This window comes from Triturus cristatus, chromosome 10, assembly GCF_964204655.1.
Source record: "Triturus cristatus chromosome 10, aTriCri1.1, whole genome shotgun sequence".
Lineage (NCBI taxonomy): Eukaryota > Metazoa > Chordata > Amphibia > Caudata > Salamandridae > Triturus > Triturus cristatus.
This window is the reverse complement of record NC_140593.1, coordinates 858416556-858444342: the sequence shown is the minus strand read 5'-3', so window position 1 is coordinate 858444342 and position 27787 is coordinate 858416556. Positions and strand designations below refer to the sequence as shown.

At 44.2% G+C, this 27787-nt stretch overlaps 1 protein-coding gene across 4 annotated transcripts in view; it reads left to right on the top strand.

The window, feature by feature from the left end:
- The window catches only part of NOS3 (nitric oxide synthase 3), an 819509-nt gene that overhangs the window by 720521 nt on the left and 71201 nt on the right, over nucleotides 1–27787 (top strand). For all 4 annotated transcript variants that reach the window (XM_085628483.1, XM_085628482.1, XM_085628485.1 and 1 more), the window contains 2 exons: nucleotides 6710–6831; nucleotides 7415–7563. In XM_085628483.1, the coding sequence (XP_085484609.1) occupies nucleotides 6710–6831; nucleotides 7415–7563 (271 nt within the window). The remainder of the gene's footprint in view (nucleotides 1–6709; nucleotides 6832–7414; nucleotides 7564–27787) is intronic.

Sequence of the window (27787 nt, the reverse complement as noted above, 5' to 3'; positions counted from 1 at the left end):
TTGAAGCCTCTGTGCAGGAGCTACTTGAACCTTGCACACAAAGCACAAAGAAGAAATGAAAAGGGCATTAAGTATGTAAATCTGAAGCCTATAGAGTCAGGCAGTGTCAAGAGCACTCACTCCGACTGCTTGCGCGAGGCCCCACTGATTGCACTGCGCACCAATGAATGAAAGAGCCAGTACACACACACACGTTGCAATTGGTTGGTCGGCCTATGCGTAGTATACCATGTCTGGCACACGCTCAGCAATTTATTATCGGACCCACTTGACCCGCAGCAATTCCACTGATGTCCCACTTACCGGGGGGGAGGGAGGCAGGAACTACCCCTTACACATGGTGTTACCAAGTACGCACACTGGAAACACTACATCCCTCCTTAACTTTGGAATAGATTACATAATCAATCAATACAATACAACATACAGTATGATTCTAACATGAAGTCTCTTAGCTTGGTGTCGAGGTTGGATTCAGCTGCAGGTTGTACCTTGTCATTACATCTTGTCCATCCTTCTCCCTGGGTTGGTTGGCCACCTGTTGGGGCCAACTCGGCACATTGTTATCGGTCGGCCTGACCGACGGCTCACTCCTGGTTGTGAGACCCTCAGCTGGTGGACTGCGGGCTCACAAGCAGTCTGGGGATGCTGCTGGTGGATGGTCTCTTTCCACGAGACTACTGCTGTCCTCGGTCTCTGAGTGACATCTCCAGGGTTGTGATCTGCTGTCTGAATTGTTTGAAGTTTGATATGTTCTGGATGACCTCTTCCCCACTGCATTATGCCATCACCAGAGTGTCTTGCTGAGAGGTGCCCATCCAGGGTGTTTGTTCGAACAGGAGTCTGAACTTGCTCCATGGAAACTTGTCTTTTACTAGGGCTTGGTCTCCCACATGAATTTCAGAGGTCTTTGCTCGTCGCAAGGTGCTGGGCTGATCATTTGTAGCTTTCGGTCTCTATTGGGTCAATCACCAGTGGCCTCCATTGAGGGTGGTGCAGGATGGAGTCAAATATTACTCTCTCCATGCAGACATGCCCCGGGGCTCTTCCCGTGGTTGAATGTGGGTCTGCTGGTATTCCTAAAGTAAATCATAGATGGCCCACTCTAGGGGTTGCTGGTTGGCATGGGCTATGCAAATTACTTTGAGTGTCCTCATAAATCTCTCTATATTCTCTATTGGCCTGAGGACACCTGGGGGTAACCATTTTCGGTATGTATTATTTTAAGACCCCATAATTTTCTCCATTTTGTGGGTGACTTTACTGGCTGCTTGGGGACTCACCAGTTCCATTTCTGGGTATTTGGAGTAGTCATCAATGAAGACTAATGTGTACCTTCTATCAAGGAGGTACCCAAAGTCCAAACTGGACCGCTCCCATGTTCTCTAGGGACTCGGCTCCGTGATGACTGAGCCGGAGGCTTCATGGCCCCACAGCTGGGCACCATGGGCAGGATCGGACTGTCAACTTTATGAGTACACCCATAAAGGGAAACCACACTATGGTGCGGAGCCAACTTTTGGTCTTCACTGAACCCTGGTGGCCTGCATGTGCTAGTTGGACCACTTGGGTAGTGCGTCTCTTCGGTATTACAATCCTGTGTTCATGCAGGAGGCATCTCACAGGGTCTGCTTTGAGCTTGTGGCATATCTGGTACAGGGACTCAAGTACTCTTTTAGCTTCAGGTGTTCATTGAGCCCAGTTTGTCTTGAGGGTGTCCCATCAACCGGATAGATTGAATGGCTGATAGTGCTAGTTGGAGACACTCATCTGTTTTGGTGGCTTGTTGAATTGTTTCCAGAGACAGAGGTATGAGTCAGGACCTTTCGACCACACAAGGGATGTATTCCTCCATCTCCTCTGCATCATCCGCTTCCATTTGGGTTGCAGTCCAGGGGTGTCTTGATAAGTAGTCGGCTGGGTTGTTGGCTCCCGGACGATACTCTAACTGGCAGTTCTATTCTTGTAGTTGCAGCATCCACTTCTCTATCCTCAGAGGTGATTTGGAGGATGTGCCTTGGAAGAAGGGATGAGCGGCTTGTGTTCCGTTATCACCACAAATGGGTGTCTTTACATGTAGATGTGGGAGTGACGTCACACCCAGTAGATGAACTACTTTTTGATTTGGGAGTAGCGTTGCTCCATGGGGTTAGTGATCGGCTGGCACCAGGGCACACTCTCCACATCTTTGTTTTTGGGTGAGGACTTCCCCATGTCCTTTAGGACCTGTGTTCACTGCTATGACTGTTTCTCTTCGGGGATCAAAATAGACTAGGATGTGGTTGCTGACAATTGATTTTTCGTAGCCTGGAATTCTTGTTCCTGTTGTTCTCCCCAGGTCCATGTTGCAGGCGTTTTTGTGATGTCTAGGAGTGACTGAGTCAGGTTGGTGAGGTCCTTGATAAATCTACTGCAGTAGTTTACCATGCTGAGAAAAATGCGGATTTCTGAGACATTTATCGGAGGAGGGGGTTCCTTCACATCCTACACATTATCGGGGTCTGGGGCTACACCCTCAGCTGAGAGCATATACCTAAAAAAACTGATACATCTTTTCATGGATTCACACGTTTCTCTGTCTACAGAGAGTCCGGCTTCTTGGATCCATTGGAGGGTCTCTTTCAGGCACTGGTTGTGCTCTTTCTTAGTAGTGACGTTTACGAGGATATTGTTACTCACGTTGACGACTCTGGGTAGCCCTGTCAGTACTACTTGAATTGTGTTTTGGAACACTTCCGCTGCACTTAATATTCCAAAAATTAGCAGCCAGTATCGGTGGAGTCCCACATGTGTTGAGAATATTGCAATATACCTGGAACCTTCCTCAGGGTAAGTTGGTGATAGCTGGATAGAAAGTCTACTTTTCAGGACCAGCTGGCTCCACTTGGTACCCTGATTATTTCATCAATAGTCGTGGTCAGGTGCTGGTCTCATTTTATGGCTACATTTAGTAGCCTCATGTCCAAGCATATGCTGACTTCTTTAGGTTGCTTGGGTTTTCTCGTGACTACGATCGGTGACACCAAGGGGTAGACCCCTTGACTTTCTCAATGATGCCAGTTTTCTTGAGTTTTTCCAGCTCTTGTTTCACTTTTGGTCTTAGACGAAATGTTATCTGAAGGTGTCGGAGGACTACTGGTTGTATCGACTTGTGGATGTGTAGGGCTTTTGTTTTTCTTCTCAGTCAGCTGATCCCTTTGAAAATGTCTCTGAATTCTCCTAGGATGCGCAACACCTCTTCCGTATGCCCTGCTAGCGCAAAGTGAACAATTCCTAGGGCCTATGCAGTGTGGCAGCTTAGGAGCATTCCTTGACCTGCTTTACCCATATAGGTCCAGGGATCTGCTTTCATTTCGCCATGGGTTATTGTGGTTTGAAATATCCCTAGCATGGAGAGCGTGCATTCTTGTCCATACTCAAATTCTCTGACTCCAGCCTTTGTTAGTGTTGGCTTTGATGGGAGCAGTTGGTATGTGTTGTCTGACATAATGTCAATGGATGCCCTGAGTTGATGATCACCATGATGGTTTTTCACCCTACTTTCAGGTTATACTGTGGTAAAGGTCATCAGGGAGCAGCCTCGCTCCCTCTGATGAATGCTGAATGCACCGTATGTTCCTCCACGTTGTCGTCATCTATGTCTTCCGTCTCGTATCCAAGGGTAGGTATTGTGCTCACTGTTGATGTCACCTTCCTGTCCTTTGACGAGTGGCAAACCTTCGCCAAGTGTTCGTATCTCTTTCAGCACTCTTCGGGTCTTTGGCTTTTACCTTCACAGTACCCACACAGCTTCGGGGTTTCTGAGGCCTTCTTTTGTTTCCCTGGTGTTCTCTTGAGTGATACCACGTTAACTAGTTCTGATTTTATAGCATGTTGTAGGACTCCCTCCATGGGGGAGGCTCTGGCTTTCAATAGTTCTTTTGAACGCCCAGCATAAGTATGTTGGCCAGAGATTTGCAAGATTATTGTAGTATACTTTATCAGAGCTTTGCTGAAGCACAGCCTTAAATTATTTGTCCACTAATTTCCTCCTGCCCATTGTCAAATGCGCAGGCGCTGGCTAGTTATTGCACTCTCGTACAGAAGGAGTCTAACGATTCTTCTGGACCTTGCCTGGCTTGTCGAAATACAACGCACTCATAATGCGTGGTCGCCATAGGTTCCAAGTTGGCAATCAGGGATGCAACTACTGTGCTGCATGTTTTTAGGGCCGCTTGCACGACAACTTTGGATATTTTGTATATGTCTTTTTCTTCTCCTAAGTGCAACAACAATGCTCCTTTCCTGTCTGATTTGGCCTCTGTGGCCTCAAAGTAGAGTTCTAACCTTTCCACCCTATCTTTCCACTTTGGGGATTGAGCGGATGAGGCCATTTCAATGGTGAATTGCTCTATGGGTGGTATGTGTGACATGGCTGGAGGTAGGCCATGTATGCGGCCTTGTGAGTCAGCCTGGCTGCTCAGATATTTTGGCCCTTCTGCTGGGTGTGCCATTAATGTTTATGGTGCGTACTTCTTTGTGTGGTGTCTTTTACGGTGATCGTTGCGACGCTGGGCTCATAATGGACCTCCGGCATGTCAGGGTGTCTATGCTTTTGCCCTTCCTGCACCACAGTGGTACTTTGTTGGTGGTGTCTTTTCATGTGGTGCGAGCATCGCCGGTGCTTCCTCTCCACTGGGCGGCCGCCACACAAGTCTGTGTATTCGTCTCATTTTGGGATTAGCTGCTCCCTCCACATTTGCAGTGTCTTGAGCTGTGGGTACTTAGCTGCTCGTGCCGCAACCGGTTGCCACGTCAGGTGGTTTAAGATCACGGTGTCAGGCTCATAGCAGAGCCCGCTGTGGTTGTTTCGCCCGGGGTCATGCCCTCACTTGTCACCAGTGTAGAGTCAAGGAGTGTCATGATCACTCAGTCCGACTGTTTGCGCGAAGCCCCACAGATTGCACTGTGCACCAAAGAATAAAGGAGCCACAACACACACAAGTTACTATTAGCTGGCCAGCCCGCGCACATAGTGCCATGCCCGTCAAGCACTTAGCAATTTATTATCGGGCCCATCTGACCTGCTGGCATCTCACTGATGTCCCAATAACGGGAAGTCCCCCTTACACATGGTGTGTTCCGCAGTTTGCGCACTGGGAACACTACACAGCAAAGCATACACATACATTATCTTGTAAATAAAGATGTGCTACTGCTGCCCCTGGCACTCCTTATAACTTTAACAGAGTGACATACAAAGAGCACTTGGAATGACAGCGAGATTCCCACATATCATGGTACAGAGTGTTGCTATGTTACTCACTCTTGGCCCGATTCACAAAGGTAAACTTAGACATTTGGTCTAAACTTAGACCAAACGTCTACGTTTACGACTTTGGGAATTCACAAAGGGCATTTACGAGTACCATGTTTATGTCCGCACTCGGGGCAGGGATCCGGCCCAAGTGCGGATATAAAGATACTACTCGTAAATGCCCTTTGTGAATTCCCAAAGTCGTAAACTTAGACGTTTGGTCTAAGATTAGACCAAATGTCTAAGTTTACATTTGTGAATCGGGCCCTCTGTGCTGTAAACAGAGCACAATGTTAGCAGAGACTTTTGGCTCATAAACTCTATGCCCTAAAACGCAAACCCTCCCTGGACTCCAGCTTTACACTTTCTGTGTCAAGAAAACAGGAGGGTATTCCCCTCTCAGGAAAAACAACAATTTTTAATGAAAATGCGCTCACCTACTATTATTGGCATACTTCATCATTGGGCGGCGTGCTTCGACATCCCTGCGCACACCATACGCCTGGGATGGAGCAAGAGATTAAGTGGAAAGACAATACACACATTTATGGGGCTCCACTGTACAGAAAACCTCAATAAAACTACCCCAGGGATGTCCCTAGTTTCTCTTTAATGTTGGGCCCCCTGGGCAGGATTAAAATAAAAACTAGTGATGAATGAAGGATTTTAATGTCCCATCATCCCATTTAGCTGCTATCTATCAACATGTGTCTGCCTGATGATTCGCCCCTATGTGGTCAGTTAGCCTTCCTCAGGACTGAGATCCCACACTTGAACCTAATCACCCGTTGTAAGACAGTATATATTGAGTGGAGGTATCTTACACAGTGACTATGGAGGGCAGCCAGCAGCAAGGTAGAGAGGCATCCATCCCCTGATGATTGTGTGACTACAGGGACTACAGGAGACGCTCCTGCTCCTACCCCAGTTTCTGATAATGTACTAATGAAACAGGGTAAATCTCCGAGGGTGGGTACAAGGAGTGACAAGTAAAGTCACCGCGTAAGATACCTCAACTCACGTGGTGACCTTACTTGTCACTCCTTGTAAACTATGTGAATAACTAGGATATTTGTACCAGTTTTCTCATCAGCTTCTCAGAAAACTCTTTCTTCCGATAGAGGGCCTTTAACAGCCAGGACTGAACCTGAGAAGCGGGCTATAATGCTAAAGTAACACGTTTTATAAATTAAAGTCGGTAGCAGCAAGTTTTGCAGGTTATAGTCAGCAACAGATTAGATGCATTATCGTAGAAGCTGGCTAGTACTGCCGGAGGCATGGTCAAGTACATGGCCTTGTGGGCGCTTTGGATTGTTGGGGTGAAGGATGAAAGAGTGTTGGTGCTAAAGATTAAGTAGAAAAGAAGCACGGAATTTGAATACGATATTTCTTTTGATTTTATTTTTTCTTCAGAGCAAACTCTTTCAGGTTACCTGCAGATCCGACAGCCCCATGTATGCTGGTGGGTCCGGGCACTGGCATTGCCCCTTTTAGAGGATTCTGGCAGCAGAGACTACATGACATAGAGGCAAAAGGTATGGCGTTCTAGAACATGACTCCCTACAGGGGTGCATAGTTTTATATTACAGTTTCTAGCATTACTGTTTTCCCACTTCATGAAAACCTTCTTTCAGACCCAAAAACTAAAGGCCCAGCAGGTGGTATGCAAGGCTGGTCTAGTTTAGAAATCTACAGAGACACAGCAACTAAAGGACCAATAGTAATTTAAAATTAACATGACCTGTTTTTTGTCTGTTACCTATTTGTAAGGGTTTGCCAATCGTTGAAGGTGTTGTGGTTGGATCCTCACCCACTTATTAGTGATCTGAAAGTGTGTATGGTGATGTAGAAACAACTTCATTTTTGTTTCATAGAGTACAATAGATGTATTGTAACCAATTCTATCATCAAAGTTGACCTTCTTACCAATGTTAGTATTTAAGGAGCTTGACGAGTTGCTCAGCCATTGGTGAGTGTAATAGGAGCTGTAGACATATTGCACTCACTGACCGATTGATATTAACAATACCTGTGGATTTACCCAACTAATTAACAGCTCATTTGAATTCTATTAATAGAGGCTGACTATTAGTTTTGTGTTGTCTCATCCTGGTGAAGGTCAAAGACCTGGGGATATGGTCCTTCTCTTCGGCTGCCGATGTGCTGAATTTGACCACCTCTACAAGGAAGAAACTCTGGACGCCAAGCACAGAGGAGCCTTATCGGAGGTGATCACAGTCTATTCACGGCAGCCAGGGATACCCAAGGTAGGTCATTGAATCCTACCCACCTCAATCTGAGAATGCTAGTGTTACGAAGGGTTTTAAGGACATGTATGCCAATAAATGGTCCTGAGTCTGTGAAGACCGATCAGAAGATAACACGCGTCATATCCATAAGGTAATGAATGAAGAGCAGTCTTTTAAGTTTGAAAGCTTTATTCGAATAATAAGTTATACAAAAAACAGTGTTAAACAAAATACTGCAATACAAGCTGAAAAAATATATCAAATGGTTAATATAAAGAAGAGAAAGCTACTTTTAAGTTTTTAAGGGAATAAGGGGAGGGAGGGGAAAGAGAGGGAAAAAAGGAGGGAGGAGAGGAAGGTAAACATTCCAAAACTGATAAAATGAGAAGCTGCATCTTACATTGGAATAAAAGAGAATATGCTAATCAAGCTAATATATATAATAAGTCAAAAACAGTAAGAGTCAAGGAACAAAGAAAATCGACATTCAAGGAGGTTTAAAATTTTCAGCATGTACACTAGAATTATCTGTTAATACTAAATGATCTAAATAGTAGTAAGAGGTAACCAAAAGAGATCTCTATTGACCAATGGTTTACAGGAAGAGGCAAAAGCAATATCTAGTCGATGCATATGACAAAGACTGTTCCACCAATGTTGGATGGAGAGTTTCGTGAGTGTTTTCCAATTGAGAGTAATGTGTTGAAAAGCTAAAGCGAGCATAAGGTCCAAGAGACCATTTTTGTGTGGAAGAAGGTCTAAGGAAACAGAGAGACTTCCAGAAAAAAGAAGGGTACTGGAATAGGGAATGGAAATATTAAATAGATGAGAAATATAGGACCAAACCTTCTCCCAGAAAGTAGAGACCGAGGGGAGAAGAAAGAGAAGCTGAAGAAGGTCGGTATCGGAGAAGCCACAGGTCCAACAGTTTGTATTAGTGGAGTGAGAAAATTTAGCAATAAAGGTGGGAGTAAGATAAAGTCTATGATAGAGAAAGAACATAGATTGAGTAAGAGAAGCAGAGCGAGAGATTTTGAGAGAACGGGACCAAAGTTTGTCCCAGAAAATGGTAGACCATTCACATCCCAGGTCAGATTCCCATGAAAGTTCCCACTTCGTTCGTTCGTTCGTTTAAACTTTATTTCGGCAAATATAGCCATAAATGCCAAGACAAGAGATAAATACAACATACATATACACAATTCACGAATAATGAATAAGATATAATACATACATTTGGCAGAAAATATTTGGTTATCTCCATGATTAAGGAATACCGCGTATAAAAATATAAATAACAATTTTTAAATTAATTAAAAGCCAGAACAAAAAAATTTATTAATTTGGATCGAAGGAGACAGTGCATCAAGTACCTATACTAGGAAGGGAAAGGCGGGCCACCTATCAGAAAATTACAGTTTGTAACCAAATCGTTTCTTGATAAGGTACACATTAAATAGAAATCTGCTCGTGCCAAACACCACTAATCGTGAAGTATTAGACTTGAATATGCGCTCTGCTTCTTTGTAGGATCTAACCCCCACATATTTACAAACGGGTTTGATCCAGCAATCCCTTGGTTTCTTATATACTGGGCAAAAGAAGAGTAAATGAGCAGCATCTTCTTTAGCCCCTAAAGTGCAGAGAGTGCACAAATCAGAGCCTTTTGCCCCTCCCCAACTGCATGTGTATGCATTAATCTGTAAGACCCCGTACCTAAACTGCAAATACAGTGTTTTTGCCAGTGGAGGACCGATCTCATCCATGAATTGTTCGAAATTAGGTGTATCTTTTTATATTCAAAAAATTCAAAGTCAATATGCCAGTCGATGAACTATGCAGTAGCTCTCCGTTGACATAAGACCAGAAGGTGTCCTTTACAAATTTCCTGGTAGACATTGTCATATTCTGAGGAACTTCCCATAGGTGTGATAAACCTAATCTCTCATACCACTTAGATACATATTTTAACCATAGGGTATTCATGTGACCATCTATCTGAGTTAATTCAGTCAATCCACTCTTATAATCACTCAACTCCGGGGTTACCCATAACCTAACCCAGTACAGCAGTGGTCTTAATATTGCTTGATAATCTGTTCTTTTAAGGTTAATGTCAAGGAATACTGGGACTAGAGGAGTTCTAGTCGGTATTTTAAGTAACCTACGCACAAAATGGTTTTCCGCTTTTCCAAAAGTGTTGTTACAATAATAGCCCCAGAGCTCAGCACCATAAAGGGCGGCCGATTGGGCCTTCGCTTTATATACTTCAAGTGCCGGTAAAATTGCTTTAGAATAACTAGCTCCATGTACTTTTAAGATAGGCATTGAGTTTTGTTTAAGGGATAAGATGCTTTTGTCCATCTGCCCTTTCCAGCACACGTTACTATCCAACATTAACCCCAAATAGTTGAAACTCCCTACCTGTTCCAATTTTTGATTCTCTAAGAACAGATTATTCCTGAGGGATTTCTTGGGGTTTATGAACATGTACTTAGTTTTAGTAGGATTTATTTCTAGCCCCTTCCCCGCACAATACTTCTGGAAAGAGTGAACCAAATTTTGCAAACCTCTCGGAGTCTGAGAAATAAGGATGGTATCATCGGCAAATAATAATGCCGTAACCGACTCACCACCTAGCTTCGGGGAATCATGCACACAATTCTTTAAGTAACTCGGAATATCATTAACATATAGCGAGAAGAGTGTAGGTGCTAACACGCAACCTTGGCGCACACCACGATCTACGGGTATGGCCCTTGAAATTTCGCCTTCCTTTCCCCATCTAATTTTAGCATAGTTCCCTGTGTGAAGCTTGATAAGTTCTTTAAGTAATTCCCCAGGGACCGCCATGTTACTTAATGTAATCCACAGCAAATTGCGCGGAACAAGATCAAAGGCGGCCCTTAGATCCACAAATGCCACATAGAGACTGCCCTTCCTTATATTTATATACTTCCAACAGATGCACATAAACCTAAACACCTGGTCAACCGTACTAATTTTTATTCTAAAACCAGCTTGATATTTGGTTAATATTTTAGTCTCTTCAATCCAATCTAAAAGCCTATTTAAAATATGTCTGGCAAATATCTTTTGTAAAATATCTATTAAACTTATTGGGCGGTAATTACTTGGATCATAGCGATCGCCTTTTTTAAAAATTGTTATGAGTTCTGCCCCTTTCCATGATTCGGGGATCGGTGTGCCTGCCACAATGGAATTACTCAGGTAATTTATATAAGGCCCCCACACATCCACATCATGTTTTAGTAGATCGCCGGGAATTTTATCAGGGCCTGGGGCTTTGCCCATTTTCACAGCTTGTAGAGCCTTATTGGTTTCTTCTAAACTAAAATGTAAAGGAGCAGTACTCATTTCTAAATTTATCTCATAGTCCCCGAGGGGCAAACTCTCCTTTTTGTTAGCATAAAGCTTAGTGAAATGATCACACCATGTATTTTCATCTAGGAAAATATCCTTTGTTGATCTACCCTGCTTATTTCCCTTGGCGATTAAATTCCAGAACATGCTCTGGTCCCGTAGCTTAGCTGCATTCAAGAGATCCTCCCAAATACTTTCATCCCATGCTTTTTTAGCTTGGGCCATAGTATTATTGTAGGCTAGTCTTCCACTTTTTATATCCAGACAATTCCCGGATTTTACTGCCTGGATCAACCTTGATTTTGCTATTCGACAATCTTTATTATACCATGGGTTCACTGACTCAAGATGGTTCCCTATCCTATTACCATCTTTTTTATAAATTTTACTCAATAGTGGAGTTAGTGCATCCACCAACTTATGATGTAAATCAAGAACACCCTGTGTACCCACTAATGGTGACTGTGACGCTCCTACCGTTTCAGTAAATGCATTATAGATATTTATCAGCGTCTTTTCTGTTCCCAAGATATATGGCCATCTTAGAGCACGCCTGTTATTAGTTATCTGTAGCTCCGCGACCGAGGTATTTAATATGGCCTCTCCCTCGGGTCTAATAATGAAGGATTGAGAATCTAGCCATAGTTGGAGAGGGAAATGATCACTCTCCGTCCTATGGTCTATCTTAAAATCAATTACCTGGTCCCATATATTCCGGGTAGCCATTACAAAATCTATGTGTGACCTACAATTTCCCTTAAAATAAGTTGGAGCTGCTGGTCTGTCTGATCGAAAGCGACCATTACAAGCCCTTAGGTCATGCACCACAGTCAGCTGCAAAATCTGTAAGGCGGCTGTTGTGCTTTTAACTAAACTTACAGATTCTAAAGGCAAGATATCGTTAGCAGCATCTTGTTCATCAAGTAGTTTTTCCAGACCCAGGACAGGCTCATATTTACAGTTAAAATCCCCGCCAACTAACACCTTTACATTTTCTCCTAATGAATCTAAAAAGGAATCCAAGAGTTCTACCACCTTTGATTCCTTATTAGATGGGGACGGTCTATTGTATATATTTATTAAGTAAATAGTTTCTTTCCCTCTTGTAACAATTTTAAGGCCTAGTAGGTCCGGAGAGGGGATGGATAATTGCATGACATCTATTTCTAGAGTCACTTTAACCCAGATGACCAGCCCCCCTGAGGCTCTACCTCTGGTTGATGGTATAGCGTTAGAACAGTATGTTTTATACCCCAACCTATGGGGGGTTTCTACCATCCAAGTTTCCTGTAAGAGTATGATATCGTAATTCTCAATATAAGAACACCATACCACATCCTTTAGATTCTTGGATAAGCCAGCTATATTCCAGGATATCAATCTAATGCTTGTTTTCCCTTTTACATAAGGTGAATCTAATGCTATTGGTAAGTTGACTTTTTCTGTAGCATCCTCAAGTATAACTAAAAAATGTAACTCTTTATCTTGGTTATCGTCTTTATTGTAATCATTAACCTCCATAGTCACTATGTGGCACTTATCAGGTACGCCCAAGCTGACTACCTCGCTCAACATAGGAAAAGAAGATTTATTGCTATTTGCCAATTTATCTGTCTGTGTGTTTCTGGGGCTCGGAGGTACTATAAGTTTAGGATCTAAGTATTCTATACTCTGTTTAGGTCCCCACGTCTGGGTATCTACTAATGTTTCTGTGGTAGATTCCCCTGCTCGTGGGAGTAAGTCGTTTTCATCCAATGAGCTCAGTACCGAAAATCTATTTCCGGTTGGGATATAAAAATTTGTATTTCTACTATTAATCAAGGATCTGTGTTTTTTAGAAAATTGTGATGCCCTGGCTAAATGTCTATAAAAATAACCCAAGGGATGCACACCCACATCAGACTCCCCTACATCCAAAGAAGCTGCTCTAAGAAGAACAGTCGCGACATGTTGGGGGTGCCTAAAATTAACAATTACACAATCCCCCTTACATTTTTTCCTTGCGTTACCGATCCATGATACCCGTCTAGTGGACAGTATATCATCGGAGAGATGTGGGGGGAAACCACAATTTTTGTTTAACCAAGCAACTGATTTCCGTTTGAGTGAATCGTGAGATTCTTCACGGAAATTCAGTGCTGTCGTGTCTAGGGGTGGAACATTTGAAAGAACTATGACATAAGGTTCACAGTCAGACGGGAGATTAATGTAATTTGGTCTATTCACGGGAGTAGTGTACCTCACACTATTAGATGAAGCTGCTTTTATTTGAGAGGTACTACCTACTATTCGTGGTGACTCCCTAGGTTTCGGTGGACATGACCTCTCTGTTACAACCGACTGTGCAGAGTTACTGGGTTGATCAAGTAGTTTAGATTGTATCATAGTCTGTTCCTTACACATCTTATCTAAAAGACCACCCAACCTAGATACCTCCGTAGATAACAATTCAATTTTTTCCATAAGAGGTTTAGTCATAAGGTCTAATTTTGCCTCAAATAGCTTAGTAATGTGACCCAAGAGATCACAATTCACATCACCCTTATTAGTTATGGTCTCGTTATTGGCTACATTACTTCTATGACCTTGTTCCAACGTTGGTTTAAGATGTGCGTTCCCCCGCTTAATTTGTGTTTTCCTACATTTTCTAACAGCTCTCTTAGGGGGAGAGTGAAATAATGCAGACCCACTAGGGGGCTCCAGTGGGGCTTGATTTGATAGCTCATAATCTAAGGATAAAGTGGCTGAATTTTCCAGAGGGGGAGCTTCAATACTAATGGAATCCATCATAATAGAACCGCTACCATCATCTACAAATGAAGAGATTTCTGGAGTGGACTCCTTCCCTAAGGATTTTCTTCTGTCATTATTTATCTTACTCACCATTTTAACTAAGTAGTTGTCCATAGTGGAGATATTTTTAGCCATTCTACACCACAATCACGTATATGTCGACCACTACTAACTTGGTAAAAAAAAACAATGGGCTAACTAGCAATAATGGCCCTGCGCAGAGCTTTTATAACATAACAAAGTATTGAGTACCTACATATAATCAACAATATCACAGTTCAACAAGAGTTTACAACCCAGAAAACACAATGCCTCAATTGGATAAAACCCAAATATACAACTTGCTAAAACATTATCAAGCTGCTTGCAAACAGTTAACAAACCTCACTGCTTAGGGGGGTGGCCCGACCCGACCCCTTCCGGCCCCCTAACGGCCACACAACGGCCCGCCCTTTGCCCGGGCTTAGCCCGCGCGCGGTACCGCGACGCGGGGGGTAGAGTTATTTTTAAAGCGCCTTCGGGCGCGATTTTCAGGGTGTCCGCTTCCGCTTCCGGTATCCTGCAGCGGAGGAGCCTGGGGAGTGTGGTTTGCTGGACCCTCCACACAGCGGTCGCCGTATACAGCTATGCGACGGCGGGAGGGAAGGCTTGTGCAGCGAATGAAGTCTCAACAGCCCCCAGGAAAAGCAATCAGGTAGGCGCAGCACCAGCTTATGTTGCACAAATAAAACAAGCAGCCCCCGCTCTGCCGAGGGTAGAGTTATTTTTAAAGCGCCTTCGGGCGCGATTTTCAGGGTGTCCGCTTCCGCTTCTGGTATCCTGCAGCGGAGGAGCCTGGGGAGTGTGGTTTGCTGGACCCTCCACACAGCGGTCGCCGTATACAGCTATGCGACGGTGGGAGGGAAGGCTTGTGCAGCGAATGAAGTCTCAACAGCCCCCAGGAAAAGCAATCAGGTAGGCGCAGCACCAGCTTATGTTGCACAAATAAAACAAGCAGCCCCCGCTCTGCCGAGGGTAGAGTTATTTTTAAAGCGCCTTCGGGCGCGATTTTCAGGGTGTCCGCTTCCGCTTCCGGTATCCTGCAGCGGAGGAGCCTGGGGAGTGTGGTTTGCTGGACCCTCAAAACAGCGGTCGCCGTATACAGCTATGCGACGGCGGGAGGGAAGGCTTGTGCAGCGAATGAAGTCTCAACAGCCCCCAGGAAAAGCAATCAGGTAGGCGTAGCACCAGCTTATGTTGCACAAATAAAACAAGCAGCCCCCCACTTAGTTTTAGTACGTTCTGGATTAGGAGCTGAGAAGTATTTATATATAGGAGAAGCTTTAGGCAGCAAGAGAAGAATCTTGAGAAGAGAATTAAGAACAGAGGGAAGAGGAGAGGATGGAAGAGAATAGAAAATATCAAGAATGACCATCGTTAGAGTGGTAAATTTCTGTAGAATGGAGCGGGGACATTGAAAAGTGGTCTGAAATTGGGGAAATAGGCAAGGAGATAGACCATCAAAAAGGTCCTTGATCCAGATTATGCCCCGTGATCTCCAGGAGCTCCAAAAGATGGTTCTGCCATTAATAGTAATAAGGGAATTATGCCAAATAGGAGAATCTAAAAAGTGTTCTCTAGAGATAGGTTTGGGATGTATCAAAAGGTTTTAATAGGGAACAAGTGTGCTTAAACAAGGAGAGAGAGGTAAGAGGTGTTTTGGCAGAAAAAACTAACATTTCTTTTAAAGAGAAAGGTAATGAGAAGGTGAGCTCAATGGAGAGCCACAGGGGAGTAAAAGGGGAAAGGTCAGAGAGGAGCCATTTGGAGGCCTGGCAAAGACAAAATGATTTATGATACAAGCGAAAATTAGGAAAATTTACACCCCATTAGGTTTTGTCCTACGAAGAGAAGAGAGAGAGATCCTGGGTTTTTATTTTGCCAGAGAAATTTAGAAAGCCGAGAATCAATTTGTTTAAAATAACAGGAGGGAATGTGGATAGGAAGCATAGAAAGAGTATAAATCAAAATAGGAGTAATCATCATCGTAATTGAGCCCAACCGACCCCACCACGAAAGAAAGAGAGGATTCCAAGAGGAAAGTAATTTGTCAATCCGAGACAGGATCGCAGTCATATTTAATTTAATAGAAGAGCCGATAGAGTTGGAGAACCATATACCTAGATATTTGATTTTAGAGCTATTCTATGCAAACCCGGTTTAAGAAAAGGAATGTGGAAGACAACAGTTAGTGAGAGGGAGAATTTCTGTTTTATCAGAATTGATTTTATATCCAGAGACAAGGGAAAAGGAAGTAAATTCATGTAATAAAGGGGGGGATGGAAATGTCGGGATCAGAAATGAAGAGAAGGATGTCATCTGCGTAAGCAGAGAGTTTTAAATGTTGGTCACCATACGAAAAACCAGAAATGGAAACATTATTACGGATTGAGGATAGGAAGGGTTCAAGAGCAAGAACAAAAAGAAGAGGAGAGAGGGGGCAACCTTGATGGACTCCGCGTTGGCGGTGAAAGTAGGATGAAATACAACCGTTAACTAATACTGAACCTCTGGCGGCAGAATATAATAAAGATATAAGAGAAGTAAATTTGGGACCAAAACCATGCCACTTCAAAGATGCAAATAAAAAGGACCAATCTACTCTATCAAATGCTTTTTCATCATCAACAAAAATGGCTGCTAAGGATGTGGATAGGTAAGGAACTTTGTTTAAAACATTAAGAATGAGACGAGAATTATCCGAGGTCAACATGCCTCTGACAAAACCACATTGCTCCTTACCAACTAAATGAGGCAAAAGAGGATCTAAATGTAAAGCAAGTGTCTTGGCAAAAAGCTTATAGTAGACATTAACCAGGGAAATCGGTCTATAGTTTTTGCAAAACATAGGGTCTCGTCCCTCTTTATGGATAAGGCAGATTGTGGTTTCTTGAAAAGTACCTTTTGTTTTACCAGAGAGAAAGAAGGAGTGAAAAAGATTTAAGAGTTTAGGAAGGAGTAAATCAGAAAAATGCAAATAAAATTCAACTGAAAAACCATCCGGACCAGGAGTTTTCCCTTTCTTTAAAGTAGTTAAAGCAGAGGATAGTTCATTAAGGGAAAGGTCAACTTCAAGATAGGAAAGATTAAGATGAGAGTTAGATGGGGATATTAAATTATCAAGATAGGATTGAATGAGGGAACTAGAGGGAGGGGACTCCGGGGTACAGAGATCCTTATAGAACAGTTTAAATTTGATAAGAATACCTTTATCCTTATGAAGAAGAGAACCATCCGAAGAATAAATAGAGTCAATCAGCGTACGGTCTTTACGGGATTGAAGATAGTTTGCTAAACGTTTTCCAACTTTATTACGACCTCCATAATAACGAGCACTACTACGAAGAAGTATGGAAGAGGCATTATCAATTGAAGTTTTATTGAATGCCAATTTAGCGTGAATCAGAGCTGGCAAGACCTCGTTATCTGATGAAGTATAGAATTTGTGCGCTAAAGCTTTGATGCGGGCCAGGGTAGCTTTATGTTGTTGAAGAAAACTTTTCTTTTTTTTTTTAAGACAAAGTCTATAATGAAACCCCTTGCAGTGGCTTTAAAGGAATCCCAAATTATGTAGGGGGAGGAGTTAGGGTCGTTATTTAGGTCAAAAAAATTCATTAGCAAAGGTATTGAAAGAAGAAGAGAAAAGAGGGTCAAGTAGAAGAGAGTTGTTGAAACACCAACGGGAGGACCTGGGATGTGGTGGAAGTAAGTCAAGGTCAGTTATAATTGGGGCATGATCAGAGATAACGATAGGTTCAATAGAGGAGGATAACAAGTTTTGAGATAAAGATTGAGAGAGAAAAATATAGTCTAAACGAGAGAGGGAGTTGTGAGGAGGAGAGAAGAAAGAAAAGTCGAGAGAGTCGGGATGAGTGAGTTTCCAAGAGTCAACAAGATGTGTTTGGGAAATAGTTTCAAGAAAATGTTTATGGATTTATGAGGGGTGAAGCGTGTATGTGATTGGCGATCTAGAAAAGGGTCAACAACTTGGTTGCAGTCACCTCCTAGAATAAAGTAATCATCTCTAAATTGAATACATTTTTGTATGATTAGAGGACAAAAGGAACAATCAGGATGAGTGGGACCTTAAACATTAAAAACAGTCAAAGAAATATTATTAATTAACAACTTAGCTAACAACCATCTACCTTCTGTATCAATTTCTTACGATATAATTTTACAATTCAGTTTCTTATGGCATAGAATTATAACACCGTTTTTCTTATTAGAAGTGGGAGAGAAAAAAACTGATCCCACCCAACCTCTCTTCAATTTTAATGCCTCAATTTCTGTTAGATGGGTCTCTTGTAGAAGGACCAAGTCAGGGTTATAAGAGGCAAGATGAGATAGAATTTTCTGCCTCTTAATAGGGTTAATGAAACCTTTCACATTCCAAGAAATAACTCTGAATGTGAAACCGTCAAAAATACGTAAAGAACAACATCAAAAACAAAACATGCAATATTAACATAGATGCAATGAATACTACAATCAAACTTACAAGTCATATATGGGTACAGCATTAGAGAAAAGGAGGCAAAGGGGAGGAAGGAGGAAGAAGGGGGAGAAGGACTAAAAAAGGAGAAGAGTGAAAAAAGAGATAATAAGAGAAGACAGTACATGACAACCATTAAATGCAATATAGGAATGCAAATTGAGAAAATAAAGGGGATGACGACTGTGATACGTACCTTCCAAGGGGAGACAGAGAGAAATACGAGGAGCGGCGACACAACGGAGGAGATGGCACAACCAAACCAGGGAGGGGCATCACAACGGGGATTCATATGTAATAAAAAGGGAAAGCGAGAAAAACATTTTAAAGCAGATAAAAACCAGCAAAAGTGTAGAGAGAGAGAGAAGTCAAAAAGAAGAGATAAGAATGTAATAGTACAATACAGTACAGATACTAACATTAGCCTGTGGAAAGAAAAACGTTAAGTCAAGTCAAGCAAGACAATTCCTGTAATAGAGAAGAGGAAAGTCAAGGTACGGAGGACGTGGAAAGAAGAGAACCAGAGATTTCCATCAACGAAGGGGAGCATGAGTGGATGAATTTCCTCAATTCTGCCGGTTCCTCAAAAGTAGAAGTTTTGTTCTGGTAGGTAACCTTGAATAAGCACGGATGAAACAATCCATAACGGGCTCCAAGCAAGCGTAAAGCTGGGCGAAGATCCAGGAATTCTTTTAGCCGTTTAGCCGTTGCTGGGGAGACATCTTGAGAAAGAAATAACTTAAAGCCTGACCAGACGAGTTGTTTCTTATATTTAGCTGCATTTAAAACCAGGAGTAAGTCTGTAAATTTCAAAAATAAAAAGATTACACCTCTTGGTTTGGAGGCAGCAGATGACGAGGACAGACAGGGACCCAATCTGTGAGCTCACTGAATACTTAAATTTGTAGAGGCAGGAAGATCAAGAAGCTTTATAAGAAAGTTATTGAAAAAGGAGACGGGATCATCCCCCTCCAAATTTTAAGGAAGACCATATAAACGCAAGTTATTACGCCTATTTCTATTTTCAAAGTCTTCCGCTGATCTCCTCAACAAAAGGACCTCCCTCTCCAGGGTGACCAGTTTTGTGGAAACATGTTGTAGGTCATCAACTTGCTGCTCCACTGTGGAAATGTGGGAATCCATAGAGCCCGTTTGGCGTCCACAACTTGCAAACAAGAGTTGGTTTCTTCGATAAAGGGACGCAGAGCGCGGATTTCCTCAAAAATAATGTCTAGAGACATCGAAGAGACAGTCTTTGGAGGAGAGGGAGTGTCCTGTTTGTGACATTTGGTGGCAGGAGCTGGAACCTGTGACTTAGTAGAAGAGGGTGACGAAGTCGCTAACCTTGCAGATCCAGATTGCGCCATAACCCTGGTGTCTTGAGTTGAAGAAATATGATGAAGAGAGAGCGACTCTTGAGAAAGAGGCGTCGATCTTTTTTGTGTAAGTAATAGCTTCTTACTCCTACCCATAAAGCAAGGAAGGAGAAAATTACGTGGGAGTGAAGGATAGCAGCAACACAAACCAGCACTCCGTTCACAGAATATGAAGCAAGCTTCAAAAGCGGCTGTGTAGGACCACAAAGTGACAAGAAATCCTTCTTTAGTTTGTGAAGAAAAGTCTGGTCAGGCAAAAAATGTCAGAGAAGTAATACTTAAGGATAAAGAGTTGCAAGGTGCGCATTATATCTGGAGAAAGGGGCGAGCAGAGTCTCTCAGGTAAGACTCACAAAATGGCGGTCGCAAGGGAGCTGGAGCATTGAAGAAAGGCATTACCTCAAAGGAGTCGAGAAAGAGGCATGAAAATTACATGATACCACTCATTGTTTCGCGGCTCAAAAAAGGTCAAAAGTTGCAGAAATCAGCGCGACATTCCTGCCGCGATACAGAGCTCTCGAAGAGCAGTCTTTTAATACTTTCCCCGAAGCACAATTTATCCTCTCAGAATCCGTGCTGCTGGCCTGGTCCCAGCTGCCCCTCATAGTGAATCTAGACACCTGCAACATGTGCTCTGCAGCCCAGATAGTAAATGGAAGGTAGTTTGTGAATTTGCCTGTCAAAAATGAAGGTCATTAGAGAAATATTGCCAGGTCTTGAGTTGACAGTGCATAGCTATAAATAACTGTGGCAGCGGTGGCAAATTCGGAGATATAATTTGGGATTTGTGCAGTCTTCGGAGTGACATAGTTGCAGAATTGTGTATTATCTGCACAGATAGTTTCTTTGCGGGTTCGCTGGAAATTGTTTAAGCGTCTCGTGCCCTGAAATTAATATCTAAGAGCCTGGCTTGTGATTTGGTTTTATTATAGCATTTTCAAAAAAATAGGAAATGTTCATATTTTGAATAGCTTTGCTCTTATCTGTCCATTCTCAGGAAGGCATAAGGCTATCTGTACCCCACAGGCGATTCCCATATCTATTTCTGTTGGCTGTAGAACTCTGTGCAATATACCCTTGCTAACCAGTAGTAAAGTTCATGTGCTTCTGCTTTAAACATGGCAGCAATAACATATTGTACTGCCTGGGTGGAGAATATGCACAGGCTCCCAGTCCCTGTCTGAGCGCAGAACCACGGACCATCAGACCGATCACAATGCTGCTGTCATGCTGGTGACAGCAGCGTTGTGACTGGCTAGGGGAGTGCAGGAGCCTGTGTGCTTCCTTCTTCTGGAGTTAGTCGACCAAAGAGGATCAAGAGGTGGCGGCCGGCCTGCAGGTAAGTGATTTTTTTGTCACCCCTGACAAACCACCCCTGTTAAGTAGCAGCCGCCATTGACACATGGTCAAACGGGCATAACACTAATTGGCACATTTAACTTACCTATAACTCCATATTTTTGGTATAAAGTGTAACCAGGGCCTGTAAGTTAAATGCCACTAGTGAACTGCAGCACGTATTGTGCCATCCACTATAGTGGCAGTGTAAACATAGCTTCAGACCTACCATTGTAGCCTGACTAGAGCAATTTTAACCTACAATTCGACCTATCAAAATAAACCCTTTTGACAGGTCCTCACCTTCACTTTCAAATGTTTATAAATTATCCCTGAGTATGTTTTTTAAGTAGGACATGTATAAACATATTGTTAACATGTCCTTACAGTGACAAGCATCTAAAGCTAATTTCACTGTAACAAGGCTGGCTATTTAGAGAAACACTTGGATGCACAATTACATTTGATAATGCTAATTTTGGCTACTAAAGATATAATACTTGGACTCTTGTAATATGTATTAAAAGTCCAATTCACTAGTGAAGTTGGATTTTTAATAAATATTAAGAAAACACACTTTTAGCAAGTTATCTTTTTCCCTTCCTAAAGCCTCTCGACTCTTATTTGCATTAGTCTCCAGCTGAAGCCCTCTGATTGCTCAAGCCCTGAATGAAGTGTGAAATGTGCTCCCAGAGCAGACACAAGAGCCTGTGTGTGGGGAGGTGTTTTCTATTTCACTGGAAGCATGGTCATTTGTGCAGTGCCCCGGAATTTAATGTTCATAGCATGTGCTGCTGTAAATCCACATGCTCTGCATACTCCTACCATCTAGTATTTGGCTATTGCAAGTTATTTTTCGGAAAATAAGTCTTTTAATCATAAGTAATAGTGACTCCTCCCTTGGTTGGCACTGCATATGGGCATCAACTCCATATAAGATTGTTTTTTTCCACTATCAGGTTTGGACTTGAACCAACAGGGCTCCATGTTCAGTTACTTTCAGCACTTTCTTTCAGGCCAAATCAGTCATTTTGACTCTGGTAGCAACAAAAGAAACTTGACTCAGGGACTTTGCTTCGTTTTCGAGACGGCATTAAAAGGACATCAGCCTCTTTTCAATGCCCCAGGGCCTATGCCCCCACCCCCATTTGCACCTCGCAACCTGCCTGGACGACATCATCATCAAGAATCTAGAGTGATGGAGAGGACACCCTTCCTGTACTGTCCCCAGTGCCACTCCCAATTACTGTTGAACAACCATTACCAGGTCTGCGATCTCTGCCTCTCCCCCACACCCATGACGATACCATGTGCAAGACTTTCCTTGCCTTCCAGTCGAAGGATACTCTTGGGTACAAACAAGAGCAGAGGTGGACACATCAGTATATGCAAATGCAGGAGTCAGACCAAACCCCTGACATCTTCTGGGAACACAGCGTTGAGGCAGAGAAAGAAGACAGCTCTCAGAGGTGCAACTCCTCCAATCATCACCCTGCCTGGAGGTGTCTGTTTCCTCCAAGGAGGAAGAAAAAAAGGACCTTGGTGCCTCAAAGCCATCGATCAAGACTCCAGTGGTGATTATGGTGGGCACCGACACACAACTTAGGCCAGCACTATGGTCTGCAGGTGAGGCAGAGGACTTCACAGTGAGAGGGGGCTCAGAATTGAAACAGGACCAAACAAATAGCGAGCCGGGCTACCACTGTCTTCAGGAGATGGTTGGCACAGATGGAAGCCTGTGGAGCTAACAACTCTCCCTCTTCCAGGCACCAATCCAGCTCATCCATCAAGCCGAAGATCCTAAACAAGCGTTGGATCCCTTTGAAGCTTAGAGGGTATTTGGTGCCGGCACTGAACCCTACACCAGCACTGAAACAAATGTCGGAGCCGAAACCATCGTTGATGGAGAGAACTGCTTCAACTCTGAGAGTGCAGTCAGCACTGAAAACACCATCCATGACTGGCTTTGAGTAGTAAGAGCAACACATCCCACAGCAGCTGCAAGAGTAACTGGATGCTCAGCAGAAATGCCCATTTATCCATCCGCAGACAAGCAAGATTTCCACTAAGCTGGCCTTAAAGCCAGCAGAGACTTTTCCACGAAAGAGCAAGCTTACCTTCAAGGAACAAATTGCTTTAGACCCTCCTCCACCTCATAACTTGAAAGATGCAAGGAAAGGGGCACCAGCCCTCTCCTTGTTGTACCTCGACCACCTCCTTCTCCACATCCTCATACCTCTCCCTTTCCATATTCACCAGAGGAATCACCCCACTCATCTAACATGGAAGGCATCCAACTTCACCCTGCCAACTCCTGTGACGTACCTTATGACACAGTGCCTACTGATGACTTGTGGAACAACTATAATGTTGATCCTCTGGGTGATACAGATCCAGAACTGTACCCTGGTAGGTTATCTCATCCACATTATACCACAGTGTATCACAAAGAAATACAGAGGGCACCAAATATCACAAGGTGGATATGCACATCCTCCAGGAGTACGATGACTTCCTGGTGAAGACGCTGTCCAAGACCCAACACACAGAGTAGGTCTGCCCTATGCTCAAGGATATGTTTAAGACTGCCACACACACCTTTAAAGAGCATATGACTGCAAGGATAGTCACACCCCAGGTGGACCAAAAATACAAGGCCTTTTCCAACAACCCACCCTACATATGTGGCCATGCACCTCCTGATTCCCTTCTGGTTACACTGTGCATAAGTGGGCAAATGCCCAGGCCATAGGGTATTACCCTACCCCAAACAAGGAGAGCAGGAAAACAGACCCAACAGGAAAAAGAGTAGCAATGCAACTGTGTTGACCTGCCCTCCCGCTACAATAGAGTCCATTGGGACAAAATGCAGCACCTCCTTAAGCACCTCCCTGAGGGATATAGACAAACAGGAAAGGGATTGGCGGCAAAAGGAAACATCTATAATACCACCATGCATTGTGCCCCGAATGCCGCAGACAGTGGGCCTCATCTGCTCAACCTGCCCTTCGATGGTGAACACCTGTCCAGTCGACAGGTTGACCAGATGCTTGAAATACTCAAGAAGAGCATAGACATTGCCAAGGCAATTGGTGCTCTCCAAACATCCACCTTGAGGGGGTCCTTTTATAGGCAGCAATAAAGGGCAGATACATGGGCGTCCGCAGAAATTTTTCCAGGGGGGGCTAACCTGGCAAATGAAGGGGCGTGGCTAATGTTAATCAATAGGGGCGGGGCTAAAATGGCAGACAATCAGGATCGGGTAATGCTCAGGCCAAGCTGAGAAAAAAAAGTAGTGAATTCTGCATTTGAAACTGGACAACAATTAGAGCACACATGAACCCTAAAATTACCCCCTGGCCCCTTAAAACTCATACATTCCCTGATCCCTAAAATTGTCCCCCTGGCACCCCAAAACCCATACCCGCCCTGAACCCTAAAATGTCCCCCCCCCTTGCACCACAAAACCCATACCCACCCTGACCCTAAAATTACCCCCCCTGGCACTCCAAAACCCATACCTGCCCTGAACCCTAAAATGTCCCCCCCTTGCATCCCAAAACCCATACCCACCCTGAACCCTAAAATTACACCCCTGGTACCCCAAAACCCGTACCCACACTGAACCCTAATATTACCCCCGGCACACCAACACCCATACCCCCCAGGAACCCTAAAATTACCCCCTGGTACCCCAAAACCCATACCCACCAGGACCCTAAAATTACCCCCTGGTACCCCATAAACCATACCCCCCATGAACCCTAACATTATCCCCCTGGCACCCCAAAACCCATACCCACCCTGAACCCTAAAATTACCCCTGCACCTCAAAACCCATACCCGCCCTGAACCCTAAAATTACCCCCCTTGCCCCTTAAAACCCATACCCACCCTGAACCCTAAAATTACCCCCTGGCACCCCAATCCCTAACTGCCTGCTGATCTGTACATACGCAAACGCACTCTGTAATCACTTGCATCATATTAACCCTCTGCACTAACTTCACATAAGTCCAAAACCTCAACTATGCAAAATGCTGATTTCTCTCGGACGATAATTAATCACAGGAGTTATTGTGACATTTATGTGAGCCTGGTAATTGCCGGGGGAAAGAAACGCTGCAGCAGGTGCTTCAAAAGCGTAATAAACGTTCAAGCACGGCGCCCCCAGGATGGTGGCACGGTGGCACCGGTCGCACCGCCCTAAAGCCGGCCCTGGCGCTCCATGCTTCTTTAAGTTATAAATTGCAAGTAACAAAAGGAGGTTTCTTTTGAAAGCAGTAACCTGCTGATCTGTACATACACTCTGTAATCACTTGGTACACGTTCTTTGCAGAAGGCATATTAACCCTCGGCACTAACTTCACATAAGTCAAAACCTCAACTATGCAAAAAAATGCTGATCTCTCTCGGACGATAATTAATCACAGGAGTTATTGTGACATTTATGTGAGCCTGGTAATTGCCGGGGGAAAGAAACGCTGCAGCAGGTGCTTCAAAAGCGTAATAAACGTTCAAGCACGGCACCCCCAGGAAGGTGGCACCGGTCGCACCGCCCTAAAGCCGGCCCTGGCGCTCCATGCTTCTAACAGGTAAGAAAAACACGTGCATTTGCGTTTTAAATATCCGATCCTGCAGCAAGCCAACACACTTCCAAGGCCTATATATGACAGTAACCCGATTCAACGCCCCATTCTCCCGATTTATTTTACAGAATCTCCCACTTTCCTCTCCTGAAATGGTGGCATGTATGGGTAAGTAAGTACACCGTGATCCGGCCTCAATAAACACGGCGTGCAAATTCCCCTGGCCTTGCCCTTGCCCACTAGCTGTAAATTTAATTAAAAAATAAACACTCACGTGCTCCGACCTCGAGTGGTCCGAGATGCCGGAATGCTAGTGTTCCTCGCCGAAAGCGGAGACAGGGCGTTGGGCGGCAAAATGCTCCTGGGCTGGCCGCAAACGCGAGGGAAGACGCACTGCCGTGCGAACGTGCGCGAGCGTGCGCTCCTATAAAATAATAAGCCAATCACCCTTCAGCTTCCACTCCAAAGCTGAAATGGTGATTGGCTCGATTTTTTTTGGTCCTGCCGCCCTGGCCTGCGCTGTCATTCAGTGCTTGTAGCCGTAGTAGCGCATGGGCGCTTCAATATAATACGATCCAGTTCGCGGACCCCCTGGGAATGTGTCACGGACCCCTGGGGGTCCGCGGCCCACAGGGCCCAAAGAGGGACGCTCTAGCGGGGGGCAAGTGCCCCTCCTTGCCCCCCCCCCCCCTGCGGACGCCCATGGGCAGATAGCAAGACCACTTCCACAGACCATTCTTCCTTCTATCAGAGGCAGCAGCAGGCTTACCACCAGCATCGTGAGGTTATTCCAGGAGGGTCTATAGCGGCAACACCATCAGGGGGAGGGGCAAAGGAGTCTATGGCAAAGTGCCTCCACCTCCAAACAGTGACACCTCTCACCTCCTCAGTCTCGATCACACAACACTTGTCAGGAAGGCTTGAAGATTTTCTCTCCTGGTAGCAGAAAATCACATCAGACAAGTGGGTGTTATCATTAGTTCAGCACAGCTATTGATTAATTTTGTTAAGGCCAGCTTTCATCACTCTCTGCAATGGTGACACAACAACTTGTTGTGGGGCATGCCTTTCCTGGACCCATTCCGCATGTCACCATTACCACAGATGCCTCTCGAACGGAGTTGGGAGTTTGTCTCGATCAGAACACGATAAGGGTGTGTGGACTCCTCAGCAACCTGGCCATCATAGCAATCACCATGAGCTTCTGGCAATAGGCCTCACTCTTGAGACTTTCCAACTTCTCATGCAAAGCAAAGTGGTCCTGGTCAGTACAGAAAACTTGACTACCATGTACTACTTACAAAAGCAGGGGGGGGCTCACACGCTCTCCCTTTTTCTGCAGAAATTAGGCAATACACCACTGCATTCACTTGATGGTGGAGTAACTCTCGGGTGGACAACGCAGCAGACCCTCTAAGCATTATGCATCAATAAGTGGGAACCCGACCTGCAGGTCTTGCACTAGTACTTTCAGGCCTGGGGGTATTCGCAAAAATGCCAAACTTCACATCCATGTACCCACACCCACGGTCCATGGGCCAAGGTATGGATTAGCTGGTTGAGCATCTTTGCTTATGCTTTTCTACCTCACCTGCTTCTTCCAGTGGAGGTACGAAAAATGCAGAAGACATTACACATACTCATCCTGGTGGCCCTCTCCCTGGCCAGACAGCCCTGGTATTCCGCCTTGCTAAAGATATTGATCAACCCAAGAAGAGAAGCTCCCCAAAAGGCTGGATCTTTTCACCAGAAATCAAGGGCAGATAAGGTACCTTAATCCCAAGCAAGTCAATCTAGAGATCTGGTACCTGAGGTCTTGGAATTCAGTTACCTGGATCTTCCCCAGGAATGCATGGACATCCTGCATGAGTCCCATAGACATAACACACAAGCATGCTACACAGCAAAGTGGAAAAGCTTCGTCTAGTACTGCATCGCTTTAAAACTAGACCCTTTAAACCCTAGCCTACACTTCAAAGTGGTTCATTTAGCAGCATACATGCAAAACAGGGAACATTCCTCCCTCTTCATAGTTTCATGAAAAGCATTAAAAGTGTAATTTCTCAGGGGTGTGGCCTGGATGGCCAAGATTGCAGACGCAAGTTTGTTAGCTCCCAATCGCAGTTTCGATGATTCCTAATTTATAAATGCTGGCAAGATGCAACCGAGGGAGGGGGTTGGCGTTACCCCTGCAATGATCATCTCTCGGCACAACCCGGAGACCGGTG